The sequence below is a fragment of the Callithrix jacchus genome, chromosome 4 (genome assembly GCF_049354715.1).
Source record: "Callithrix jacchus isolate 240 chromosome 4, calJac240_pri, whole genome shotgun sequence".
Classification (NCBI taxonomy): Eukaryota; Metazoa; Chordata; class Mammalia; order Primates; family Cebidae; genus Callithrix; species Callithrix jacchus.
This window is the reverse complement of record NC_133505.1, coordinates 75556667-75580373: the sequence shown is the minus strand read 5'-3', so window position 1 is coordinate 75580373 and position 23707 is coordinate 75556667. Positions and strand designations below refer to the sequence as shown.

Sequence of the window (23707 nt, the reverse complement as noted above, 5' to 3'; positions counted from 1 at the left end):
AATATTTTCATTTTTAATAGTTAATAGCATTTTTAGATGTTTTCTTACAAGATGCATTCAAGAATAAAATTCACAATAAAAAAGAAAATATAAACCATGAAGTTTAAGAACAACACAATATATTACCAATATTTATTGAAGATGAATCTTGATTTAAAAAATCCTTAGGAAACTGTTAAGCTCTATGTTTATGCCTATATTTTTTCAATTAACAATGAAAACTGTATTGTGCTATTTCATTCATTCATTCAAGAAATACATTTTGAGTAAATCTATGTGTAAGGTACTAGTAATTTTATTTCTATCATACGCTTATTTAAAACTGAAGTCTTGGTTTACTTTAGAATTTTATTTCCTGCTAAAATATTTTAAGCAAGTAATTTGGAATAAAGTTGAGACATTCGTTTAGTAATTAACTTCTGAAATTAAATATAAGAACACTTTCATTATGATACTTTCTATATTACAGCTATAAGCCCAAAGTTATATACATTACATAAAAGCCATCCTCACCAGAGAAAAATATAGAAAATCTTACAAATACATGATCATGCCGAAGCTAGACTAATAAATTAATAATTGCTAACATTGTCTAAGCCAGGGGTCCCCAACCCCTCCCCCTGCTGTGGACTGGTACTTGTCTATGACCTGTTAGGAACGGGACTGCACAGCAGGAGGTGAGCAGTGGACAAGCAACCACCACTTCCTGAGCTCTGCCTCCTGTGAGATCAGCAGCGGCATTAGATTCTCATAGGAGCATGAACCCTACTGTAAACTGTGCATGTGAGGGATCTAGGCTGTATGCTCCTTATGAGAATCTAACTAATGCTTCATGATCTGAGGTGGAATAGTTTCATCCTGAAACCATCCCTTCCCCCATCTGTGGAAAAACTGTCTTCCACAAAACGAGTCCCTGGTGCCAAAATGTTGGGGACTGCTGGTGTAAGCTATTTGAAATAAATATTTGCCTTTAAAAAGAGAAATGTTTTTATTTAATTACTAATTATAAATTGTTCCAATAAACATACTTCCTCTTAGAGAGGATTTTTTTTCTAAGTTAAAATATGGTTCATGTGTTTTTCATTTTTAACTATTACATGTTAAATCTAATATTATATGCAGATGGTATTTATAAACTTATCTCATGTATTAAAACCCCAAGAAGCCCCATCTTGCTGGGTGAGTTTCTCCTCCCTATCCCAATGCTGAGCTGATTTCTTACTACTGTTGCTGTGAGAGGAGAGGGAAGAGGAGAAGTCAAAGTTCTTCAAAGGCAGGAACCTATCCTTTCCTCAGTACCTAGCACAGTAACTGACATGGGAGGTGCTCATTAAAAGTCCAAGGGAAGTACACTGTTAAGAATTATTGTTCCTAGAGATCCTTTACACACTTGTCTTTTGGATAATGTCACCTTTGCTTCCTGACACATGTATCACATCTGATTGCCTTCAATCTCCTTACCTTATGAATGGAAATCGCTTGGTGTTTGTAGGCTCAAAGTAAGTAAGTGACAGAAATGGTCCCAAATGTGCACTCTTGAGCATAAGATAATGTCTCCTTGAATCTACTGTAGCATTTCATATTAAAACTATTAACACACTTACTTTTTGTAGAAATGACATTACACATGAATTTTAAGCTTTATATCACTACTTTTCATAACACCATTTTTCAGGCACATGATATTGTCCTTCATTAATATGGTAGTTTAATAGTTTTGTGGTCTGGTCATTAAACCTAACTAAAATTTGTAATACAATTCTATAAAAAACGTTTTTGATTTCAAAACCACCAAATTTAAGATATTTGAAATATAATTTTTTCATTAATTGAGGATAAGGGATAGCCTAAATTAGCTGTATTCTATAATGATTCTTTCATTTTCAAAAGAGAAAACTTTAAAAAATTTACATTTGAGGTAGTAGCCTTCTATAGAATTTTCCTAAGGGAAACAGGAATTCTAAGAACATAAAGTAGCAAGAAAAATAGAGACTATATCAGAGAATAATGATGAGAAGATTACACTACCATTTTTGAGAATGAACACATGGTCAAAAAAGAATAAATGCATTTTCCAACTGCTTGTGTACCTATGAAACCATTAGGATTACTGAATGAAGAATTCTAAACAGTCAATTTAGTGATATCTATGTCTAGTCAAGAAAGTGTGAACTGAACTGACTGAATGATGAAATTAATTAAATCCACTGAAGTAGTTGCTGGTAGTGGCACACTAGCCAGCATTTTCTCACAGCTGAATTTAAGTGGGGTAGAAATTCTTATACTTTCTTGCAATTCTTCTGTAATCCAACATAAGTTTTTTAGTAGTCTAATTAGTCTCAAACTCAAGAACAATGTTCAGCAACAGTGACTACTTTAGGGAGTGTATTAATATTTCTAAAAGACCAAGATCCTTGAGGAACAAAGGAATAAAGAAAGAATACTGATTAAGTAAATTTTAAAAGACTATGATTTATTCAATACATAATTATAAAAATGATATATTCTAAAATTAAAATGTATTTTTATAAGCTATTAGCCAACATTTGAAAATAAAAGCTTATAAAACTGACATAGAAAGTCTGAATAAGAACTTATTTTGTCAATCCCAATAATTTATCTTCTGTGAAATGATATGTGTAAAAGCATTTTGCAAACTACAAATGGTATACAAAATCAAGGCAATATGATTTTTTATTATGTACTACAAATATATACAGATATTATTTTTGGATGAAACCTGAAGCTTGGTTTTTTAAAAACAATTTAAATAATTTAAAAAGTGTTAAAATACTAAATAATGTAATTTTTCCCTAAAACAATCTAAAAAGAATAGGGATCTGAGATAACTATTATAAAATCAAATATATACAAAAAATGCCCTAAAATACCTACAATCTGATTAGACTGTAAAATATTTGAAAGTATGGATTTAATCCTATGAATCTGCAGATAATTACATTTGCTTTTTAGCATGTTTTGGGTTACATTTTAAGAGAAACAGTATATTGACATTTTTTTTTTGAGACAGAGTTTCACTCTTGTTGCCCAGGCTGGAGTGCAATGGCACAACCTTGGCTCACTGCAGCCTCCACCTCCTGGGTTCAAGCGATTCTCCTGCCTCAGCCTCCCAAGTAGCTGGGACTACAGGAGCCTGCCATCACACCCAGCTAATTTTTGTATTTTTGGTAGACACAGGGTTTCACCATGTTGGCTAGGATGGTCTCGATCTCTTGACCTCATGATCCACCTGCCTCAGCCTCCCAAAGTGCTATGATTACAGGCGTGAGCCACCGCACCCAGTGTATTGACATGTTTTTTAAAAGACTAATTTCAAATTTAGCACCAAGAAGATATTTTTTAATATTCTGAAAAACATTTTTAAACTGCAAAAAGTGATAAAGATGCAATTGAGAGGGAAGTAAAGTGAAGCACACAAACACTATAGTTTTAGTATAGAAAAACCACGGCAAAGCTGATAGCTAGCAATGTAAGAATGAAGAGAATGATTTGAACTGTAGGATAGGTCTGGCTACTTTTAACATACCCAGTTCTAGTTTCTGACAAGAGGGAATCTCTTCTGTTACCGTAATGAAGTAGCTGTGCAATCCCTTGAAGGCTAGCAGCAAAGTGGCACAGAGTGTATAATGAAAACGATAGGCATGATGTAGGAAGGAGTCTGCAATGATGAAACTACAACCCTAAACAAAAAACAGAAACAGGATACAGAGTCAATAATATAAAATGTTAAACTTGAAACTTGGAAAAATAAAGAAAAAAATACCTATCTGTCCACTAACATTATTATAAAACACATGGAAAATTTGGTAATATTTGAGAGTTGATCATACAAGAAATGTAAACATATGATATGTGGCCCTAGTAATTTCAGTTACAGTGGATTTTTATAACATGTAGATTAAATTATGATTTTTTGATAGCATGATATTTGTATTACATTTAGACTGAAGGAAAGACACTTGGCTTTTACAGTATGCCCTTTTTCCTTTTATAATATCTGTACTTGCACTATACTACTTTTTTTTTTTTTTTTTGAGACATAAGGTCTCAGTTTGTCACCCAGGCTGAAGTGAAGTGACACAACTGCAGCTCACTGAAGCCTCAATCTTCTGTGCTCAAGCAATTCACCTGCCTCAGGCTCCCCAGCAGTTGGGACTACAGGCATGTGCCACTATGCCCAGCTAATTTTTATTTTTTGTAGAGCTGGGGTCTTGCTACGTTGCTCAGGCTGGTATCAAACTCCTGGCCTCAAGCAATCCTCTAGCCTTGGCCTCCCAAAGTGTTGAGATTATAGGTGTGAGCAACCACATCTGGCCGGCACTACTCTACAGTGGTCTCAACTCTGGCAATTATTCTTTAAAGGCTCCTTTGGAATGATTCTACCAGTTCTGTTAAAGGACCAAGGGGTGATAGTAACAAGTTAAAAGGGCAAGGGCTGTCAAAGATGTCTATCCACTAAATCTGGTAACATTTTGAAGTGTCAGGTTAGTTTTCATAATAGACAATTATAACCAAATAATTTATTAAAATCATATTTAATTAGCTCTATAAGTTGCTGAACTCAATTAAAAAAAGAAATATCACATTCACAGATAAAATAGTTAAAAAGACTTCTTTTAAAATAAGGAAAAGATTCATAAACATATTCAGTTCTTACATCTGGTGATAACTGTTTTGTGTAGTTAATACCAAAGACCACACTTTCAAGAGTAGGAATCACAGAATCTTTGTTTTGTGCTGGTGCATTTCTATTTAACCAAGTTGTCTTCACAGGGCGAGGAAAGCTGGAGGAGAAAGCATTATATTATTACTGTCATAATAGTTTATTTGAATGTAAGGTAAATATAAAAGAAAATCTTATACGAATAGAAGAGCAAGAGTTTTGCAAGTTTATGAGTTCTAAAGTATTCCTAAAGTAATTAAAAAAATAATTTGAATAATCATGAAAAAATAAAATGAATAGAAAAAAAAAAACCAGGGCTAGATGTTTGAAATTGCTTCTCTATAATTAGACTTCTAGAAGTCTCAAAGAATGTCAAAGATAAAACTCAGTGGGATTTACAGTAGCTAAACAACAAATGAAAGCCAAGCTTAAATTTGGAAATACTGATGTCAAAACTGGTTACCAAGTTTACAATATTAACACTTGATCAAATATGAATGCTATTTACAGAAATAAAGAGCTCCCATGTAAATATAGAAAAAGAAAAATTACTAAATCTACCTGATGCCTCTATTTCTCAAAAATAAGTTTCTTTCCCTTAATTCTTTTTACTAAAAGGCTATGAGCTCTAATAAAATAATTTTTTTATTATTCAAGTCCCTAGCAGCTGGGACTATAGGCATGTGCCACCATGTCTGGCTAATTTTTATTTTTTATAGAGGTGGGGTCTTGCTATGTTGCTCAGACTGGTCTCAAACTCCTGGCCTCAAGCAATCCTCCAGCCTCCAGCTTCAAGGCACCATCAATTACATATTATATGAATTACTTCTGTTAGTATAATATACTTATGTTCCATAGAAGAAGAAACATATTTTTGTTAGAATGCTGAAAAATCATACACAATTATATTTGAAATAAAGTAGGTCGAAGCATTTGAACTGTTTGATAGTCTGGCAAAAGGGAAAAGACAGAAAAGAAAAACGTTGCCATAAGCAAATGGCATAAGCTACGTTACTTCTGCCATTTGCATTGCAAAAGCAAAATGTCTATGTTCCTGCAAAGAAGGGAATCTCAAATAAGTGGTAAATTCCACTTGCTACAATGTGTTTTTCAGAATTGAGTCATAAAACTTGTACTTAAAAACTCATATATAAGAAATACTTCAAATAAGAAACAAGCAAATAAAGAAATCCTAAGCCACTTACTACTTTGTTACTGATATAAGTCTATAGATTGGGTTGACCATAAAAATTGTTTTAAATAAAAATGAAAATTTAAAAGATAATGCTATAAATTAAACATTTTTCAATGTTTATAGGATTAAAAAAATCCACCAATAATAAAACTTCAGGAATAACCTGTTGAAGCATATAGAGTAGGAAATGTTACCCTTAGACATGACCCCTTTACCAGCATGCCACCAGCAAAAGTTTCCCCTTACCCTTTCCTTGCTTTCCTTTTTCAACCTTCCATTTATAGGTAGGGAAAGGCTGGGAAAGATGCTGCTGCTTTTACAGCAAAGTTCTAGCAGCATGAGAGGGTTAGACATAAGGGCCCATGGCAGCTAGGTAAAGAACAGCAACCTCAGCAGTTACAGGCATATTGTTTTATTTTCTACTCACTAACCAGAGCCAACAGTTAATCCCCTTGGCTTCTGATTCTGAGCCAAAAATTTCTTCTTCCAGTAAATGGTCTCTAGGAGATGAGTTGCCCCTTTCTCCTATTAGTCTGTGGCAAAAACTGCTGCATTGCAAGAGAAAGCACATATTTAACTCACTATGATGGTGATGTGAATATCTACTCTGTTCAATCAGGGCCTTAAGCAATATTAATAACCTGAGCTAACCTCTATGTGCATTTTTCAGGAGAGAAACTTAGCTAGTTTTATGATGATAATCTTGGTAAGTCTTAAAAAGAAATAGTTAAAACAGTTTAATTAGAAATTCTTTTTTTTGAGATGAAGTCTCACTCTGTTTCCTAGGCTGAAATGCAATGGCGTCATCTCAGCTCACTGCAACCTCTGCCCCCAGGTTAAAGCAATTCTCCTGCCTCAGCGTCCTGAGAAGCTGGGATTACAGGTGCCTGCCACTGTGCCCAGCTAAGTTTTGTATTTTTAGTAGAGACAGGTTTCACCATCTTGGCCAGGCTGGTTTTGAATTCCAGACCTTGTGATCTACCTGCTTCGGCTTCCCAAAGTGCTGGGATTACAGGCATGAACCACTGCACCTGGCCTAATTAGGGATTCTTATTAAAACTACAATAAGAAGAGATTTAGAAAACTGTAGTAATATATTTCATAAACTGATAAACTTTTAGCATTAAAACCAAACACATAATCACATAGAAGCAATGCTGTATATTATTTAAAAGTTGTATTTCAAAAAGCACACTTTCTTGTTAGAGAACTAAGTCAAGATAATCTACATGTAAGAGATGAGAGCAACAGAATGAAAGAGGTTTTCAATTAGTTTTTAAAACAATGTAAAGACATGCCATAGGAGGCTATTACCTGTGGTCATTATGTTAAATTGTGTTGGGCTTCTATAAATTCTGAAGGTAATTTTGCAAAATGATCTACTTAGTTTTCTGATAAATCAGCTTACCATCATATCCCTTAAGCATCATCCCTAATATCATTTGTCAGCATCAGATGATATCAGAAATTGTAGACAGTTTAAAAATCAAATAAATTTGGAAACTTTCATATAATTCACTGATTCGAAGCATCCACCTGCTGCCCATACTACAAGAATGATGATGTAAAAACTGAAGAGCTTGTATTGTATTTTTATATTAATGAAAGATAATATGCCCATGGAAGTGAACAGAAAAATATAATTATCTCAATGCATTAATTATATGATTCTGAATACTGTATACCTTTGAACTAAAACAGTACATGATATAGTTTTTGTTTGTTTGTGTTTTGGGTTTTTTGTTGTTGTTGAGAGGGAGTTTTGCTCTTGTTGCCCACGCTGAAATGCAATGGCACAATCTTGGCTCACCACAACCTCTGCCTCCCAGGTTCAAGCGATTTTCCTGCCTCAGCCTCCCAAGTAGCTGGGATTACATGCAGGGACCACCACGCCCAACTAATTTTGTATTTTCAGTAGAGACAGGGTTTCTCCATGTGGTCAGGTTGGTCTCAAACTCCTGACCTCAGGTGATCTGTCAGCTTCGGCCTCCCAAAGCACTGGGATTACAGGCATGTGCCACCTCGCCCAGCTAGTACATGATATGGTTTTAAAAGGCTTAGAAAAATTCATAAAAATGGTTAATGAATTAGAAAGCAAGAATTACGTAGGATGAACAGTTAGAAGATAAAATTAGCCTATTTAGATAAGACGCAAAGGAAAAAAAAATTCACAGACTTTTGCAGAGTAATTATTGTATAGCATTGCACAAAACATAGGTACAGACTAAACAATGTTGTATGGTTATTTCCAGATTTTATATTTTCTTTGTTAACTTATTTGGGATTGACAAAGATAGCTTCATAGTTCTGTAATAAAAAAGAGTTATCAAGCTAATGTTCCCATACTCTTGAATTTTGTTATAAAATTAAAGTCCTTATTATTTCAGTTACCTTTAGCAAAGTACATGTTTTCACTATAAAAATAAAAAAATCTACATTAATAAGGATCTCATGTTGAATTGTAATCCTTAGGGTTCGAGTGGGGCCTGGTGGGAGGTGATTGGACCAGGGGGACAGATTTCTCATGAATGGTTTAGCATCATTCCTCCTGGTACTGTCCTCATGATAGTGAGTTCTCATGAGATCTGGTTATTTAAAAGTGTGTAGCAACTCCCCCTGACTCTTTTGCTTCTGCTCTGGCCATGTGAGATGCCTGTTCGCCCTCTGATTTCTGCCATGATTCTAAATTTCCTGAAGCCTCACCACAAGTTAAGCAGATTTCACCATCATGCTTCCTGTACAGCCTGAAGAACCATGACCCAATTAAACATCTTTTCTTTATAAATTGCCCAGTCTCAGATATATCTTTATAGCAGTGTAAGAATGATTTAATGCAAAGATATTAGTCAAATTTACCTTATTAGTGGCTGGTGTAGTGCAACCAATGATGCATGAACTGTAACAGACACAACAGAAAGGTGGAAATAATCAAACATAACATTAACATGATGATGAAGGCCTCTATGGGGGCTAAAGTGCAGCTTCAATGTTCGGCTACTTATTAGTTGCAAGGCATTCAGGTCATCTGCCCTGTAAAAAGAAATAATTAGCATGTAAGTATGAAATATTTGGTAAAGGCCAATATATTATAGAGTAGTTGAAACTATAAAAACCATTTATTTAATTACTTCTTAAAAATTTTGAATGAGAAATTTTTTCTTTTTTTTTCTTTTTTTGAGATGGAGTTTCGTTCGTTACCCAGGCTGGAGTGCAATGGCGCGATCTCGGCTCACTGCAACCTCCATCTTCTGGGTTCAGTCAATTCTCCTGCCTCAGCCTCCCAAGTAGCTGGGATTACAGGCGTGCGCCACCATGCCCAGCTAATTTTTTATATTTTTAGTAGGGACGGGGTTTCACCATGTTGAGCAGGATGTTCTCGATCTCTTGACCTCGTGATTCACCCGCCTCAGCCTCCCAAAGTGCTGGGATTACAGGTGTGAGCCACTGTGCCCAGCCTGAATGAGTAATTTTTAAAGCATCAAATTTGCATTGTAAAACAATATGAAACATACCTATTGAGAAAATAATCAGATCCTACTGTTTTCTATCAGTTCATGATATAAACTATTTTTTCATTAATATCCCTAGGAGTATTTTTTTTTGAGACGGAGTTTTGCTCTTGTTACCCAGGCTGGAGTGCAATGGCACATTCTTGGCTCACGGCAACCTCCGCCTCCTGGGTTCAAATGATTCTCCTGTCTCAGCCTCCCAAGTAGCTGGGATTACAGGCATGTGCCACCATGCCCGGCTAATTTTTTTTGTATTTAGTAGAGACAGGGTTTCACCTTGTTGGCCAGGATGGTCTCGATCTCTTGACCTCATGATCCACCTGCCTCAGCCTCCCAAAGTGCTGGGATTACAGGCGTGAGCCACCACGCCTTGCCCCCTATGAGTCTTTTTTGATACTTCAGGAATTAATCTCATCTTAAAGTAAATTCTACCCCATAGAGAATACTGTTTATTACAAGGCTGCAGCAGTACAATATAGGTGAAATACTATTATAATAAATCCCAAAAGTTATTTCAAATTACTTTTACTGTATAAAATTTTGTTAAATGTTGCTCAAAAATAAGTAGGCCATTGCTTATTTCAAAAAGTAAAACATATCTTATTGTAGATATTTAGTCTGTCATTAGATTTATACATACTAAAAATGTGAAACAATAGCATAAAAATTATATCCAATTATACTTTTAAAAAATCCATCCATACATTATAACTATCTACAGGTAACTACTAATTTCGGTTTATTCCATTTAAAGAATTCTGACTTGGTTGAAAAAAAAACCAACAAACCCTCATGAAATACTTTGTAATGAACAAGTATTACAAAGGAACAGTAGCTACCATATTAAAAAAATCTTATTTCTCATGATAGTGAACAGGACATCTAAAGTAGGCCTTTCGGTAATGTGACTTTTTAGTTATTTATCCCACATGCAGTCTGAATTTATATATCATTTTTGAGAATTATTGCTAAAACTACATTTGACACAGGGATTTTAGCCCACATAAATAAAATTGTTCAGTGAATCTCTGATCCTTCTTTTAAATGAACACAAGCAAAATTTGTCCCTAAAAGGTATGTCTGCATGTCCACGTGTATGGGTGAGTTGAAGGTAGCCCATCCTAAAACTTCCTCAAGGGCTCTGGAAGTTAATGAACTAGAACAACTGTCAAGTGTGCATCATCAAAATATCAACAAAGTCCCACCTAAAGGAAGCATAACTAATGCCATCAAGAAAGATTAGCCAGCGATACAGTGGAAGAGAGCTCAATTACATTTAAATAGCTCATGGCAGTAGTATTACATTAACAGTGCAATTTCTAGGGTCTAGGGAAATTGTTCCATATTTCTTTAACTTGTCTGGCTTTGTTATCTGGAGCTCATGGATTCTCCATGGGCACAACAGAGCTGGCCTAAACATCCTCATGAAGTTGTCCCTGAAAACACAAGCAGTTCAAGACAAGATAGGGATAGCATGAATTCTAAGAAGAAAATGGCAATCAAATAACAGTCATAATGCCTTAAGGTTTTTTAATTGTTTGATTAGCTACTTACGAATAATCTCCATCTGTGAAGTGTAGATCCAAGGATAAGAGAAAATTCATTTCCTCAAGGGTTTCTTCAATCTGAAAAGAAATTACACTATGAGATACTTTTTGAATTTTTATAGAAAGTTAGAAATAACACCTTGAGGCATTACAAAAATATTTATGTAAATAAGTATGAAGAGATGTTTACCTTTCTTTCATCCAACAACATTTTTACTTTGAAGATCATAACATCATTTAAAACAACCTCTTCATTTTTGTACAAAATTTGAAACGTTTTACTGCAAATTAGAGAATCGTGAACTGAGGCTGGAAAGGCTAATGCCATACCTAAAACAGATAAAATATGTAACTGACAGGTAAAAAGTAAAATATAAGACAAGCAAATGAATACTTGCACTTTAAAATACCATTATGTTTGATTATATTACTACAGTGTCATTAGCAATTTATACTGCAGTATTGGAACATTTCTGAAAGTTTACTTATTTCTATGATTATAAGTACAGTATAATCATAAAATTATGACATGACATCTTATTCTGAAAGGTAAATGAGTAAATATCAAAGTCGAAATTTTAGAGTGAACTACTGATATATGTACCACATTTAAGAAAGCAATTGAGTTTTCCACAGCTGAATTGTAAAGACTTTGGTTGGTCTTTGTCCTGATTGTTACAAACTCAGCTCTAAATACTTGGAATAAAGAATTTGGCTGGCCTTTGTCTCTGGTTTCTGGGAAGTAGCCCCTAAATCCTTGGTGGCCCCTAATTTATGCTAAAGAGATGACTCAGGATGGGGGCTGGTCACATCACTAAGACCAGCCATGTGATTAGAGAGTTGTGCTTTGAGCCTAGTGACATAAACTCAATATCCAGAGAGGGGAAAATAGGTAAAGACTGAGCAACATGGGCGATGATTCAATCATGCCTACAAAATGAAACATCAATAAAAATTCTGGACATTGAACTTTGGGTGAGCTTCTCTAGTTGGCAATACTCTGCATAGTATCACATACTGAATGTTTGACAGGGAAGTTAATGTGTCCTGACTTAATGGGAAGAAAACAATGGAAGCTTCACATCTAGGACCCTCCCAGATCAACCCTATACAGGTTCTAATTTAAATCCTTTTGCTTAATAAAGCTGTAATAATAAGTACAGCACTATGCTGAGTTTGGTGAGTTGTTCTACTGAATTATCAAACATGACAGAATAATGGGAAACCCCAAATTTGTAGCCAGCTCTTAACAACTGTGGGTAGCTTGCAGACCACTTAACTTGGGACTGACATGAGGGAAGTCTTGTGGAGGACTGTGTCCTTACCCTTTGAAGTTTGGTTTTATCTCTGAGTTGCTGATGTCACTCCAACAGCCTACTTGCTGTTAAAATCTTATGGCCCTGTGCTCCAGAAGTAACAATTGAAACTGGAGACCAAAAACACACACACACACACAAAAAGAAAGAAAAAGAAACTACTAGAGACTAAGGTGGGTTTTGAGCTCAAAATGGGATATAAGATTCCAAATGGAGGGAGGAGGATCCAAGATGGCTGATTAAGAGCAGCTCAGGATTGCAGCTCCCAGTGAAAGCGCAGAGGGTGAGTGGACACCGCATTTCCAGATGGATATTTATTGCCCACAGACCAGGAGATTCCCAGGTGGAGGAGCCCCACGGGTTGCCAGCACGGCTGGTTTGGTCGGCGAGGCTGCTTTGCTGGTGCCCCAGGGTGGCGGTTCTCTGTACAAAATACACGGGTCTGGGCACCGTTTTAGCTGGCAATTGTAGCTCCAGGAAGGCAGAGCTGCCCATTCATCTGACGAAAAAGGGGACTGAAACAGGGAGCCAGGCCAGGAGATTCCCAGGCAAAAAAATGCTACGAATCTCAGCACCAGTTTCAGCTGGCACAGTGGGTCGCCACACGGTAAATCACACAGATCCCCGTGCCTTTTCAACAGGTGACTGGAACACCTGGGAGAGAGTTGACGATTCAACTGAAAAAAAGCTCTGAGGCAGGGAGCCAAGTGATCAGGCTCCGCTGGTCCCACCACCACAAAAAAACAGCAATTGGAAATGCTCTGGGTTGAGAGTTTCACAGCAAGCACAGCTGAACCCCGGAAGGTCCAGCTCTGTGGGGGAAGGGCCTCTGCCATTACTGAGGCACTCCACTACTATGGAGGCAGCCGGCTGCTGCCGAGGCAACCTATCACTACAGAGAGTCCATCATTACAGAGGTGGGATGGCTTTGCCAAGGCAGTTCTAACTACATCCCTATAAAAAGGACTGCAGGGAAGTTCACACGGCAGCTGGGTGGAGCCCACGGCAGCTCAGCCCTCATAAAAAGGCAGCAGCACAATGGAAACTCATTAAATAAAGCCGTAACTACCCAGGACAGAGCACCTGGGGAAAAAAAGAGGGCTTATGAGTTCTGCTGCAGCAGACTTAAACGTACCTGCGCAGCACCTCTAAATGAACAATGGAGATCACGGCTCAGCACTTGAGCTCCTATAAAGACTGTCTCCTCAAGCAGCTCCCTGACCCCCATATATCCAAAGAGTTACCTCATAAGGGAGAGCTCAGACTGACATCTGGTGGGTATCCTTCTGGGACAAAGATAGCAGAAAAAACTGGCAGCAACCTTTACTGTTCTGCAGCTGCTGCAGGTGATCCCCAGGTAAGCAGGGCCAGGAATGGACCTCAGCGGTCCTACAGCAGAGGGGCCAGACAGTTAGAAGGTAAGAAACAGAAGGAAATAACTTCATCATCAACAAACTGGATGTCCACTCAGAGACCCAATCTGAGAGTCAACAACTTCAAAGACGACAGGTGGATAAATCCACAAAGATGGGAAGAAACCAGCACAAAAAGGATGAAAGCACCTGAAACCCTTTTCTCCTACAAGGGATCACAACTCCTCACCAACAAGGGAACAAAGCTGGATGGAGAATGAGTGTGATGAAATGACAGAAACAGGCTTCAGAAGGTATGTAATAAGAAACTTCTGTGAGCTAAAAGAACATGTTCTAACCCAATGCAAAGAAACGAAAAACCTTGAAAAAAGATTTGATGAAATGCTAACGAGAATAGACAACTCAGAGAGGAATATAAGTGAATTAATGGAGCTGAAAAACACAACAGGAGAACTTCACGAAGCATATACAAGTTTCAACAGCTGAATTGACCAAGCATAAGAAAGGATATCAGAGGTTGAAGATCAACTAAATGAAATAAAACAAGAAGGCAAGATTAGAGAAAAAAAAGGGTAAAAAACAATGAACAAAGTCTCCAAGAAATATGGGACTATGTGAAAGGACCTAATCTACGTTTGATAGGTGTACCTGAATGTGACCGAGAGAATGAATCCAAGCTGAAAAATACTCTTCGGGGTATCATCCAAGAAAACTTCCCCAACCTAGCAAGGCAGGCCAATATTCAAGTCCAGGAAATACAGAGAATACCACAAAGATATACCTCAAGAATAGCATCCCCAAGGCACATAATTTTCAGATTGGCCAGGGTTGAAAGGAAGGAGAAAATGCTAAGGGCAGCCAGAGAGAAAGGTCGGGTCACCCACAAAGAGAAGCCCAACAGACTCACAACAGAAACCCTACAAGCCAGGAGAGAGTGGGGGCCAATATTCAACATCCTTAAAGAAAAGAACTTTTAACCCAGAATTTCATATCCAGCCAAATTAAGCTGCATAAGTGAAGGAAAAATAAAATCCTTTGCAAATAAGCAACTACTCAGAGATTTCATCACCACCAGGCCTGCTTTACAAGAGCTCCTGAAAGAGGCACTAAACATAGAAAGGAACAACCAGTACCAGCCACTCCAAAAACATACCAAATGGTAAAGAGCATCAACACAATGAAGAAACTGCATCAACTAATGGGCAAAACAGCCAGCTAGCATCAAAATGGCAGTATCAAATTCACACATAACAATATTAACCCTAAATGTAAACAGGCTAAGTGCCCCAACTGAAAGACACAGACTGACAAATTGGATAGAAATCCAAAACCCATTGGTGTGCTGTATCCAGGAAACCCATCTCATATGCAAGGATACACAAAGGCTCAAAATAAAGGGATGGAAGAAGATTTACCAAGCACATGGAGAGCAAAAAAAAGCAGGAGTTGTAATTCTTGTCTGTGATAAAATAGACTTTAAATCAACAAAGATCAAAAGAATCAAAGAAGGGCATTACATAATGGTAAAAAAATCAGTGCAACAAGAAGAGCTAACAATCCTAAATATATATGCACCCAATACAGGAGCACCCAGATACATAAGGCAATTTCTTAATGACTTACAAAGAAACTTAGACTCCCACACAATAATAGTGGGAGACTTTAACACTCCACTGTCAATATTAGACAGATCAACCAGACAGAACATCAACAAGGATATCCAGGGCTTGAACTCAGACCTGGAACAAGCAAACCTAATAGACATTTACAGAACTCTCCACCCCAAATCCACAGAATATACATTCTTCTCAGCACCATATCGCACCTACTCTAGAACTGACCAGATAATTGGAAGTAAATCACTCCTCAGCAAATGCAAAAGAACGAAAATCATAACAGTCTCTCACACCATAGTGCAATCAAGTTAGAACTCAGAATTGAGAAACTAACTCAGAACCGCACAGCTTCATAGAAACTGAACAACTGGCTCTTGAATGTTGACTGGATAAACAATGAAATGAAGGCAGAAATAAAGATGTTCTGCAAAACCAATGAGAATGAAGACACAACATACCAGAATCTCTGGGACACATTTAAAGCTGTCTCTAGAGAAAAATATATTGCAATAAATGCCCACATAAGAAGCAAGCAGCGATCTAAAATTGACAACCTATCGTCAAAATTGAAAGAGCTACAGATGCAAGATCAGAAAAACTCTAAACCTAGCAGAAGACAAGAAATAACTAAGATCAGAGCAGAACTGAAGGAGACAGAGACACAAAAAACCCTTCAAAACATCAATAAATCCAGGAGCTGGTTTTACGAAAACATTAACAAAATAGACCACTAGCCAGATTAATAAAATAGAAAAGAGAGAATAATCAAATAGATGCAATAAAAAATGATAAAGGGCATATCACCACAGATTCCACAGAAATACAAACCATCATCAGAGATTATTACACACAACTCTATGCACATAAACTAGTAAACCCAGAAGAAATGGATAAATTCCTGGACACCTGCATCCTCCCAAGCCTAAACCAGGAAGAAGTGGAAATGCTGAATAGACCAATAACAAGGTCTGAAGATAAGGCAGCAATTAAGAGCCTACCACCCAAAAAACATCCAGGTTCAGATGGGTTCACACTGAATTCTACCAGACACCATTCCTCCTGAAACTATTCCAAATAATCCAAAAAGAGGGAATCCTTCCCAAATCATTTTATGAGACCATCATCATCCTAGTACCAAAATCCAGCAGAGACTCAGCAAGAAAAGAAAATTTCAGGCCAATATTCATGATGAACATAGATGCAAAAATCTTCAATAAAGTACTGGCAAGCCGATTGCAACAGCACATCTAAAAGCTTATCCACCATGATCAAGTAGGATTCATCCTGGGGATGCAAGGCTGGTTCAACATACGCAAGTCTATAAACATAATTCACCATATAAACAGAACCAAAGACAAAAACCACATGATTATCTCAATTGAGGCAGAGAAGGCCTTTGACAAAATTCAACAGCCCTTTATGCTAAAAACCCTCAATAAACTCGGTATCGATGGAACGTATCTCAAAGTAATAAAAGCTACTTATGACAAACCAACAGCCAATATCATACTGAATGGGCAAAAACAAGAAGCATTCCCTTTGAAATCTGGCACTAGACAAGGATGCCCTCTTTCACCACTCCTATTCAATATAGTACTGGAAGTTCTAGCCAGAACAATCAGGAAACAAAAAGAAATAAAGGTATTCAAATAGGAAAGGTGGAATCCAAATTGTCTCTATTTGCAGACGACATGATAGTATACCTAGAAGACCCCATTGCCTCAGCCCAAAAACTCCTGAAACTGATAAGCAACTTCAGCAAAGTCTCAGGATATAAAATCAATGTGCAAAAATCACAAGCCTTCCTCTACACCAATAACAGACTTAAAGAGAGCCAAATCAAGAACGAACTGCCATTCACAATTGCTACAAAAAGAATAAAATACCTTGGAATACAACTCACAAGGAACGTAAGGGACCTCTTCAGGGAAAACTACAAACCACTGCTCAATGAAATCAGAGAGGACACAAACAGATGGAGAAACATTCCACGTTCATGGTTAGGAAGAATTAATATCATGAAAATGGCTATACTGCCCAAAGTAATTTACAGAATCAACGCTATCCCCATCAAGCTACCATTGACTTTCTTCACAGAACTGGAAAAAACCACCTTGAACTTCATATGGAACCAAAAGAGAGCCCGCATAGCCAAGTCAATTCTAAGCAAAAAGAACACAGTGGGGGGCATCACACTACTGGAATTCAAACTATACTATAAGGCTACAGTAATCAAAACAGCATGGTACTGGTACCAAAACAGAGATATAGATCAATGGAACAGAACAGAGGCATCAGAGGCAACACAACATAGCTACAAGACCATACAATCTTTGATAAACCTGACAAAAACAAGCAATGGGGAAAGGATTCCCTGTTCAACAAATGGTGCTGGGAAAACTGGCTAGCCATGTGTAGAAAGCAGCAACTGGACCCCTTCCTGACACCTTACACCAAAATTAACTCCAGATGGATTAAAGACTTAAACATAAGACCCGGCACCATAAAAACCCTAGAAGGAAATCTAGGCAAAACCATTCAGGACATAGGAGTAGGCAAGGACTTCATGAACAAAACACCAAAAGCATTGGCAACAAAAGCCAAAATAGACAAATGGGACCTAATGAAACTCCACAGCTTCTGCACAGCAAAAGAAACAGTCTCTAGTGTGAATCGGCAACCAACAGAATGGAAAAAAATTTTTGCAGTTTACCCATCTGACAAAGGGCTGATATCCAGAATTTACAAAGAACTCAAACAGATTTACAGGAAAAAAACAAACAAGTCCATTCAAAAGTGGTCAAAGGATATGAACAGACACTTTACGAAAGAAGACATATATGAGGCCAATAATCATATGAAAAAATGCTCATCGTCACTGGTCATCAGAGAGATGCAAATCAAAACCACATTGAGATACCATCTCACGCCAGTTAGAATGGTGATCATTAAAAAATCTGGAGACAACAGATGCTGGAGAGGATGTGAAGAAAAAGGAACACTTTTACACTGTTGGTGGGAGTGTAAATTAGTCCAACCATTGTGGAAGACGGTGTGGCGATTCCTCAAGGCCTTAGAAATAGAAATTCCATTTGACCCAGCAATCCCATTAGTGGGTATATATCCAAAGGACTATAAATCGTTCTACTACAAGGACACATGCACACGAATGTTCATTGCAGCACTGTTTACAATAGCAAAGACCTGGAATCAACCCAAAGGCCCATCGATGATAGACTGGATTGGGAAAATGTGGCACATATACACCAAGGAATATTATGCAGCAATCAGAAATGATGAGTTTGTGTCATTTGTAGGGACATGGATGAATCTGGAGAACATCATTCTCAGCAAACTGACACAAGAACAGAAAACGAAACACCACATATTCTCACTCATAGGCGGGTGATGAAAAATGAGAACACATGGACACAGAGAGGGGAGTACTAAACACTGGGGTCCATAGGGGGGAAAGGGGAGGGTCAGTGGGAGGGGGAGGTGGGGAGGGATTGCCGGGGAGAAATACCCAATGTGGGTGAAGGGGAGAAAGCAAACAAAACACACTGCAATGTGTGTACCTATGCAACTGTATTGCATGCTCTGCACATGTATCCCAAAACCTAAAATGCAATAAAAAAAAATAAAAAAATAAAAAATAAAAATGGAACTACTACGTAATCTAGCAATCTCACTTATAGATATTTATCCAGAAGAATTGATAAAAGGTCAAAGGGATGTTTGCACATTCTTGTTCATTGAATAATTATTCATAATAGTCTACAACCTAAATGTCTATAGACAAATTAATGGATAAAGAAAATGTGGTATGTACATATTAGAAAATATTATTCAGCCTTAGAAAAGAAAATCCTGTCATAGCTACAACATGGAAAAACACAGGGACATTAAGCTAAGTGAAATAAGCCAGTCACAGAAGAGCAAATACTGCATGACTCTACTTATATGAGGTATTTAAAACAGTCAAACTCATAGAAGCAGAAAGCAGAATGCGTGTTAACAGGGGCTAGGGGACAGTGAAATGGAGTCACTGTTCAATGGTACAGAATTTGTTATTCAAGATAAAAAAATTTTAGGCCAGGCATGGTTGCTCATACCTATAATCTCAGCACTTTGTAAAGTCGAGGCGGGTGGATCACTTAGGGTCAGTAGTTTGTGACCAGCCTGGCTAACATGGTGAAACCCCAGCTCTACTAAAAATACAAAAAAAAAAAAAAAAAAATTGGCCAGGCGTGGTGGTGCATGCCTGTAATCCCAGCTATTCAGGAGAGTGAGGTTGGAGAATCGCTTGAACCTGGGTGACAGAGGTTGTAGTGAGCTGAGATCACGCCACTGCACTCCAGCCTGGGTGACAAAGTGAGACTGTCTCAACAACAAAACAACAAACAACTAAAAACAAACAAACAAAACTTACTGAAATATTGTTCTGTTATTCCTTTCTACACTTCAATGTTACTATCAAACCAAAGGGTGTAGGAAACTAGAAGATTTAAATGTGCATGCTAAGTTTATTGTCTTGAATCTGAAACTTGCTTTGTTTTCTATTATTTTCTAGATGATAACAACTCCATTAAGATAGAAATCACATTAATCTTTTCACTGCTTTAATTTAGGACTGAGCACTTTAATTTAGGTTTTATATACAATGGTCAATCATAAAGTATTTATTGAATAAATGAATTTTCATCTAACTTCTTAATATCCTATTTCCTTGTTAAAATGACTTACCTGATAACACAAATATTCAGATCTATAGTTTCAACAACTTGAGATAATCAGAGGTCTACAAATATTTATATTTAATCATGACAATTTATATTTTATTTCTATCACTATCTGCCTTTCCATTTCCTTTGGTTAAATAGTTAGCACTAGTATCTTTCACTTTCTTTGTGAACAAGTGAATATTCATTCAATCATAATTTGTTAAGTCTCTCAAATATTGGGAATTAAGAGATATGAATATAAGAACTCTGTCCATTTTCCTATGAGTCTCATAGAAACATTCAAATAAATAATTACAGCACAATGTGATAATCTCTTAACTGCCTATTTCAGCAAGTCACAGCAAATGACAATGTAACACTACTTCTTAAACCAGGTAAAAAGACAACAGAAGGGCAATGATGGAAGCTGCTGAATCTGAGGAAAGAAAAGTAGAGGCTTGCCAAATGATTTCCATTTTGTAATCTACGCAGTTTAGTTGAAGGACCTAAGGTTATGGTGAGTTTTCCATTCCTGGCTGTTGAGATTATTCAGTTACCGATAACAGTAATGGATTAGTCACTTAATATGAACTGTCTCTAGCTATGTTTCTTTAAATTTTTTTCATTTTTTTAAAAGCACTTTTCCTTAATGACTGATGTTTCAGAAGACTCCCATTTCTGAGAAAAAAAAAATTGTAACATGGGCTGAAAGAGGGACACAGAAAGTCTTATGGCCAGGAGTGGTGGTTCATATGTGTAATGCGAGCACTATGGGAGGGAGGCAGAGGTGAGAAGACTGCTTGAGGCCAGGAGTTTGAGACCAGTCTGAGCAAAATAGTAAGATCCCCGTCTACAAAATTTGTTTTTAAAAAGTAGCCCAGTATGATGGCATGCACCTGTAGTCCCGGCTACTTTGGGAGGCTGAAGTGGAATTATCACTTGAGCCAAGGAGTTCAAGGCCCTAGTGAGCTATGATCACAAGACTGCACTCCAGCCTAGGTGACAGAACGACCCTGTTTCAGAGAAAGAAAGAGGTATGACAATAAGGCAAAGGAAACATCTAACTGCTTAGGGGAGTTACCTATGGTTTTAAAAAGGAGGTAATGAGGAGAGGAGAGCATGCACAAAATACGAGCAAATAGAACTCATCAAACTTGAGAAACTGAAAGCAGTTTCATGGAATCCACAAGTAAAATAGTGGGAAACAAAATGTGACATATAGCATAGGATCAAATCATGAAAAATCTTAACACAGCAGAACTATCTCAACATATCATTGGCTCTCAAAGGAAGGGCCTGAAAAGTTGATGGCTGAGCAAACCTTAAGAAGACAAATAACAGAGGAGAAAGATATGGTTCTGCTAAAAGCACTTCAAAATACTTGAAACTTTATTCCAAGTAGCTAATTAACCACTGCCAAAATAAAGTGACTGGGATAGTCTTTCCTTACTTTTAATAATTAGAATTTTACTTTTTATAACTTTTATTTTTATTTACTTTTAATAACTAGAAATAAGAATTTCTAGCCTTCCTTTCTCCTTGATGTTAACTTTTTGAAAATGCTATCACTGGAGTAACTAAAGATGGCACAGTGAGAACAACCCAGGATTGAAGCTCTTGGTGAATGCGCGGAGAGGGTGAGTCAGGGCTGCATTTCCAGACGGATCTTTGTTGCCCACAGAATGGGGAAATTCCCAGGTATAAAAGAGATGTGGGACACCAGGCAGAGGTTTTGGCTGGTGCAGCCGGCAGCCGGGGCTGTAGCGCAGCAGCACTACACAGCGCTCCGCACAAAGCGCACTGGTCTGGGTGTCCTGTTGAACTGGCAATCTGAGACTTGAAAGGGCTGAACTTGAGACTGAACGGGACTTGGGCAGTGAGCCAGGCCAGGAGATTCCAGGGAAACAGCGTTTGGGGTAGCGGAGTGGGACAAACAAAATGGCGATCCCAAACGCTCCGGGTAAAGAAGTTCCCTGCGGGCACAGCTTAACCCAGGACGGTGCAGCTCCGTGGGGGAGGGGCGCCCACCATTACCGAGGCAATCTGCCACTATTGAGGTACATGCCCATTGCTGACGCAGCCTGCCGTTGCCGAGGCAACCCGCTAAAAGAGAGAGACTCTGCCACAGGGTGTAGCCTGTGGCAGCAGGGCGGAGACCGCAGCAGCAGGGCAGAGCCTGCAGCAACAGGGCGAACCTCACACCTGCAGGGTGGAGCCTCGGCAGGCAAATAGTGACTAGACTGCCTCCTAGCTGGGCAGGACAGCGCAACAGACACCCAAAAAAAAAGCCCCAACCCCGAGACAGAGCATCTGAAAAAAATAGGTTTTTTTTTAAGAGTTCTGCTGCAGCAGAATTAAACGTAGCAGCCTAACAGCCCTGAATGAACAACAGAGCTCACAGCTCAGCACTTGAGCTCCTATAAAGTGCAGACTGTCTCCTCAAGCAGCTCCCTGACCCCTCTATATCCAAAAGACTGACATTTGGCAGGCATCATTCTGGGACAAAGATAGCAGAAAAAGAAACTGGTAGCATCCCTCACTGTTCCGCAGCTGCTATAGGTGTACCCCAGACAAGCAGGGCCTGGAGTGGACCTCAGCAGTCGTACAGTGAAGGGGTTAGACTGGTAGAAGGAAAACCAAGTAACAGAAATACTTCATCATCAACAATCTGGGCGTCCACTCAGAGACCCAATTGAAAAGTCAGCAACTATACAGACGGCAGGTGGATAAATCCACAAGATGGGAAGAAATCAGCGCAAAAAGGAGGAAAACATCTGAAACCAGAACACCTCGCCTCCTAAAAAAAACCAAAACTCCTCACCAGCAAGGGAACAAAGCTGGACAGAGAATGACTGTGACGAAATGACGGAATTAGACTTCAGAAGGTGGATAATGAGAAACTTTTGTGAGCTAAAAGAACATGTTTTAAATCAATGCAAAGAAACTAAGAACCTTGAAAAAAGATTTGAAAAAAGATACGAGGAAATGATAACAAGAATGGATAACTTAGAGAGGAATATGAATGAATTAAAGGAGCTGAAAAACACAATACGAGAACTTCGCGAAGCATGCACAAGTATCAATAGCCGAATTGACCAAGAAAAAGAAAGAATATCAGAATTCGAAGATCAACTCAATGAAATAAAACGAGAAACCAAGATCAGAGAAAAAAGCGCAAAAAGGAATGAACAAAGTCTCCAAGAAATGTGGGACTATGTGAAGAGACCTAACCTATCTTTGGTAGGCGTACCAGAATGTGAGGAAGAGAATGAATCCAAGCTGGAAAATACTCTTCAGGACATTATCCAGAAAAATTTCCCCCACCTAGCAAGACAGGCCAACACTCAAATGCAGGAAATACAGAGAACACCACAAAGATATTCTGCAAGAAGAGCAACCACAATGCACATAATCGTCAGATTCAACAAGGTTGAAATAAAGGAGAAAATACTAAGGGCAGCCAGAGAGAAAGGTCGGGTCAGCCACAAAGAGAAGCCCATCAGACTCACAGCAGATCTCTCGGCAGAAACACTACAAGCCAGAAGAGAGTGGGGACCAATCTTCAACATCCTTAAAGAAAAGAACTTTCAACCCAGAATTTCATATTCAGCCAAAGGGAGCTTCATAAGTGAAGGAAAAATAAAATCCTTTGCGAACAAGCAAGTACTCAGAGATTTTGTCACCACCAGGCCTGCTTTACAAGAGCTCCTGAAAGAGGCACTACACATAGAAAGGAACAACCA

At 38.0% G+C, this 23707-nt stretch overlaps 1 protein-coding gene across 15 annotated transcripts in view; it reads right to left on the bottom strand.

Annotated features, from left to right (window-relative positions):
• FAM135A (family with sequence similarity 135 member A) overlaps positions 1 to 23707 on the bottom strand; it is a 144035-nt gene that overhangs the window by 73011 nt on the left and 47317 nt on the right. For 13 of the 15 annotated variants that reach the window (XM_008994639.5, XM_035296043.3, XM_008994644.5 and 10 more), the window contains exons 5-9: positions 11126 to 11265; positions 10943 to 11013; positions 8736 to 8909; positions 4679 to 4805; positions 3548 to 3701 (exon numbers count right to left, since the gene is read on the bottom strand). In XM_008994639.5, coding sequence (XP_008992887.2) covers positions 3548 to 3701; positions 4679 to 4805; positions 8736 to 8909; positions 10943 to 11013; positions 11126 to 11265 — 666 coding nt within the window. Of the gene's footprint in view, positions 1 to 3547; positions 3702 to 4678; positions 4808 to 8735; positions 8910 to 10942; positions 11014 to 11125; positions 11266 to 23707 lie in introns of those variants that run through there. The other 2 variants (XM_078369503.1, XM_017971210.4) reach the window with 2 other exon arrangements.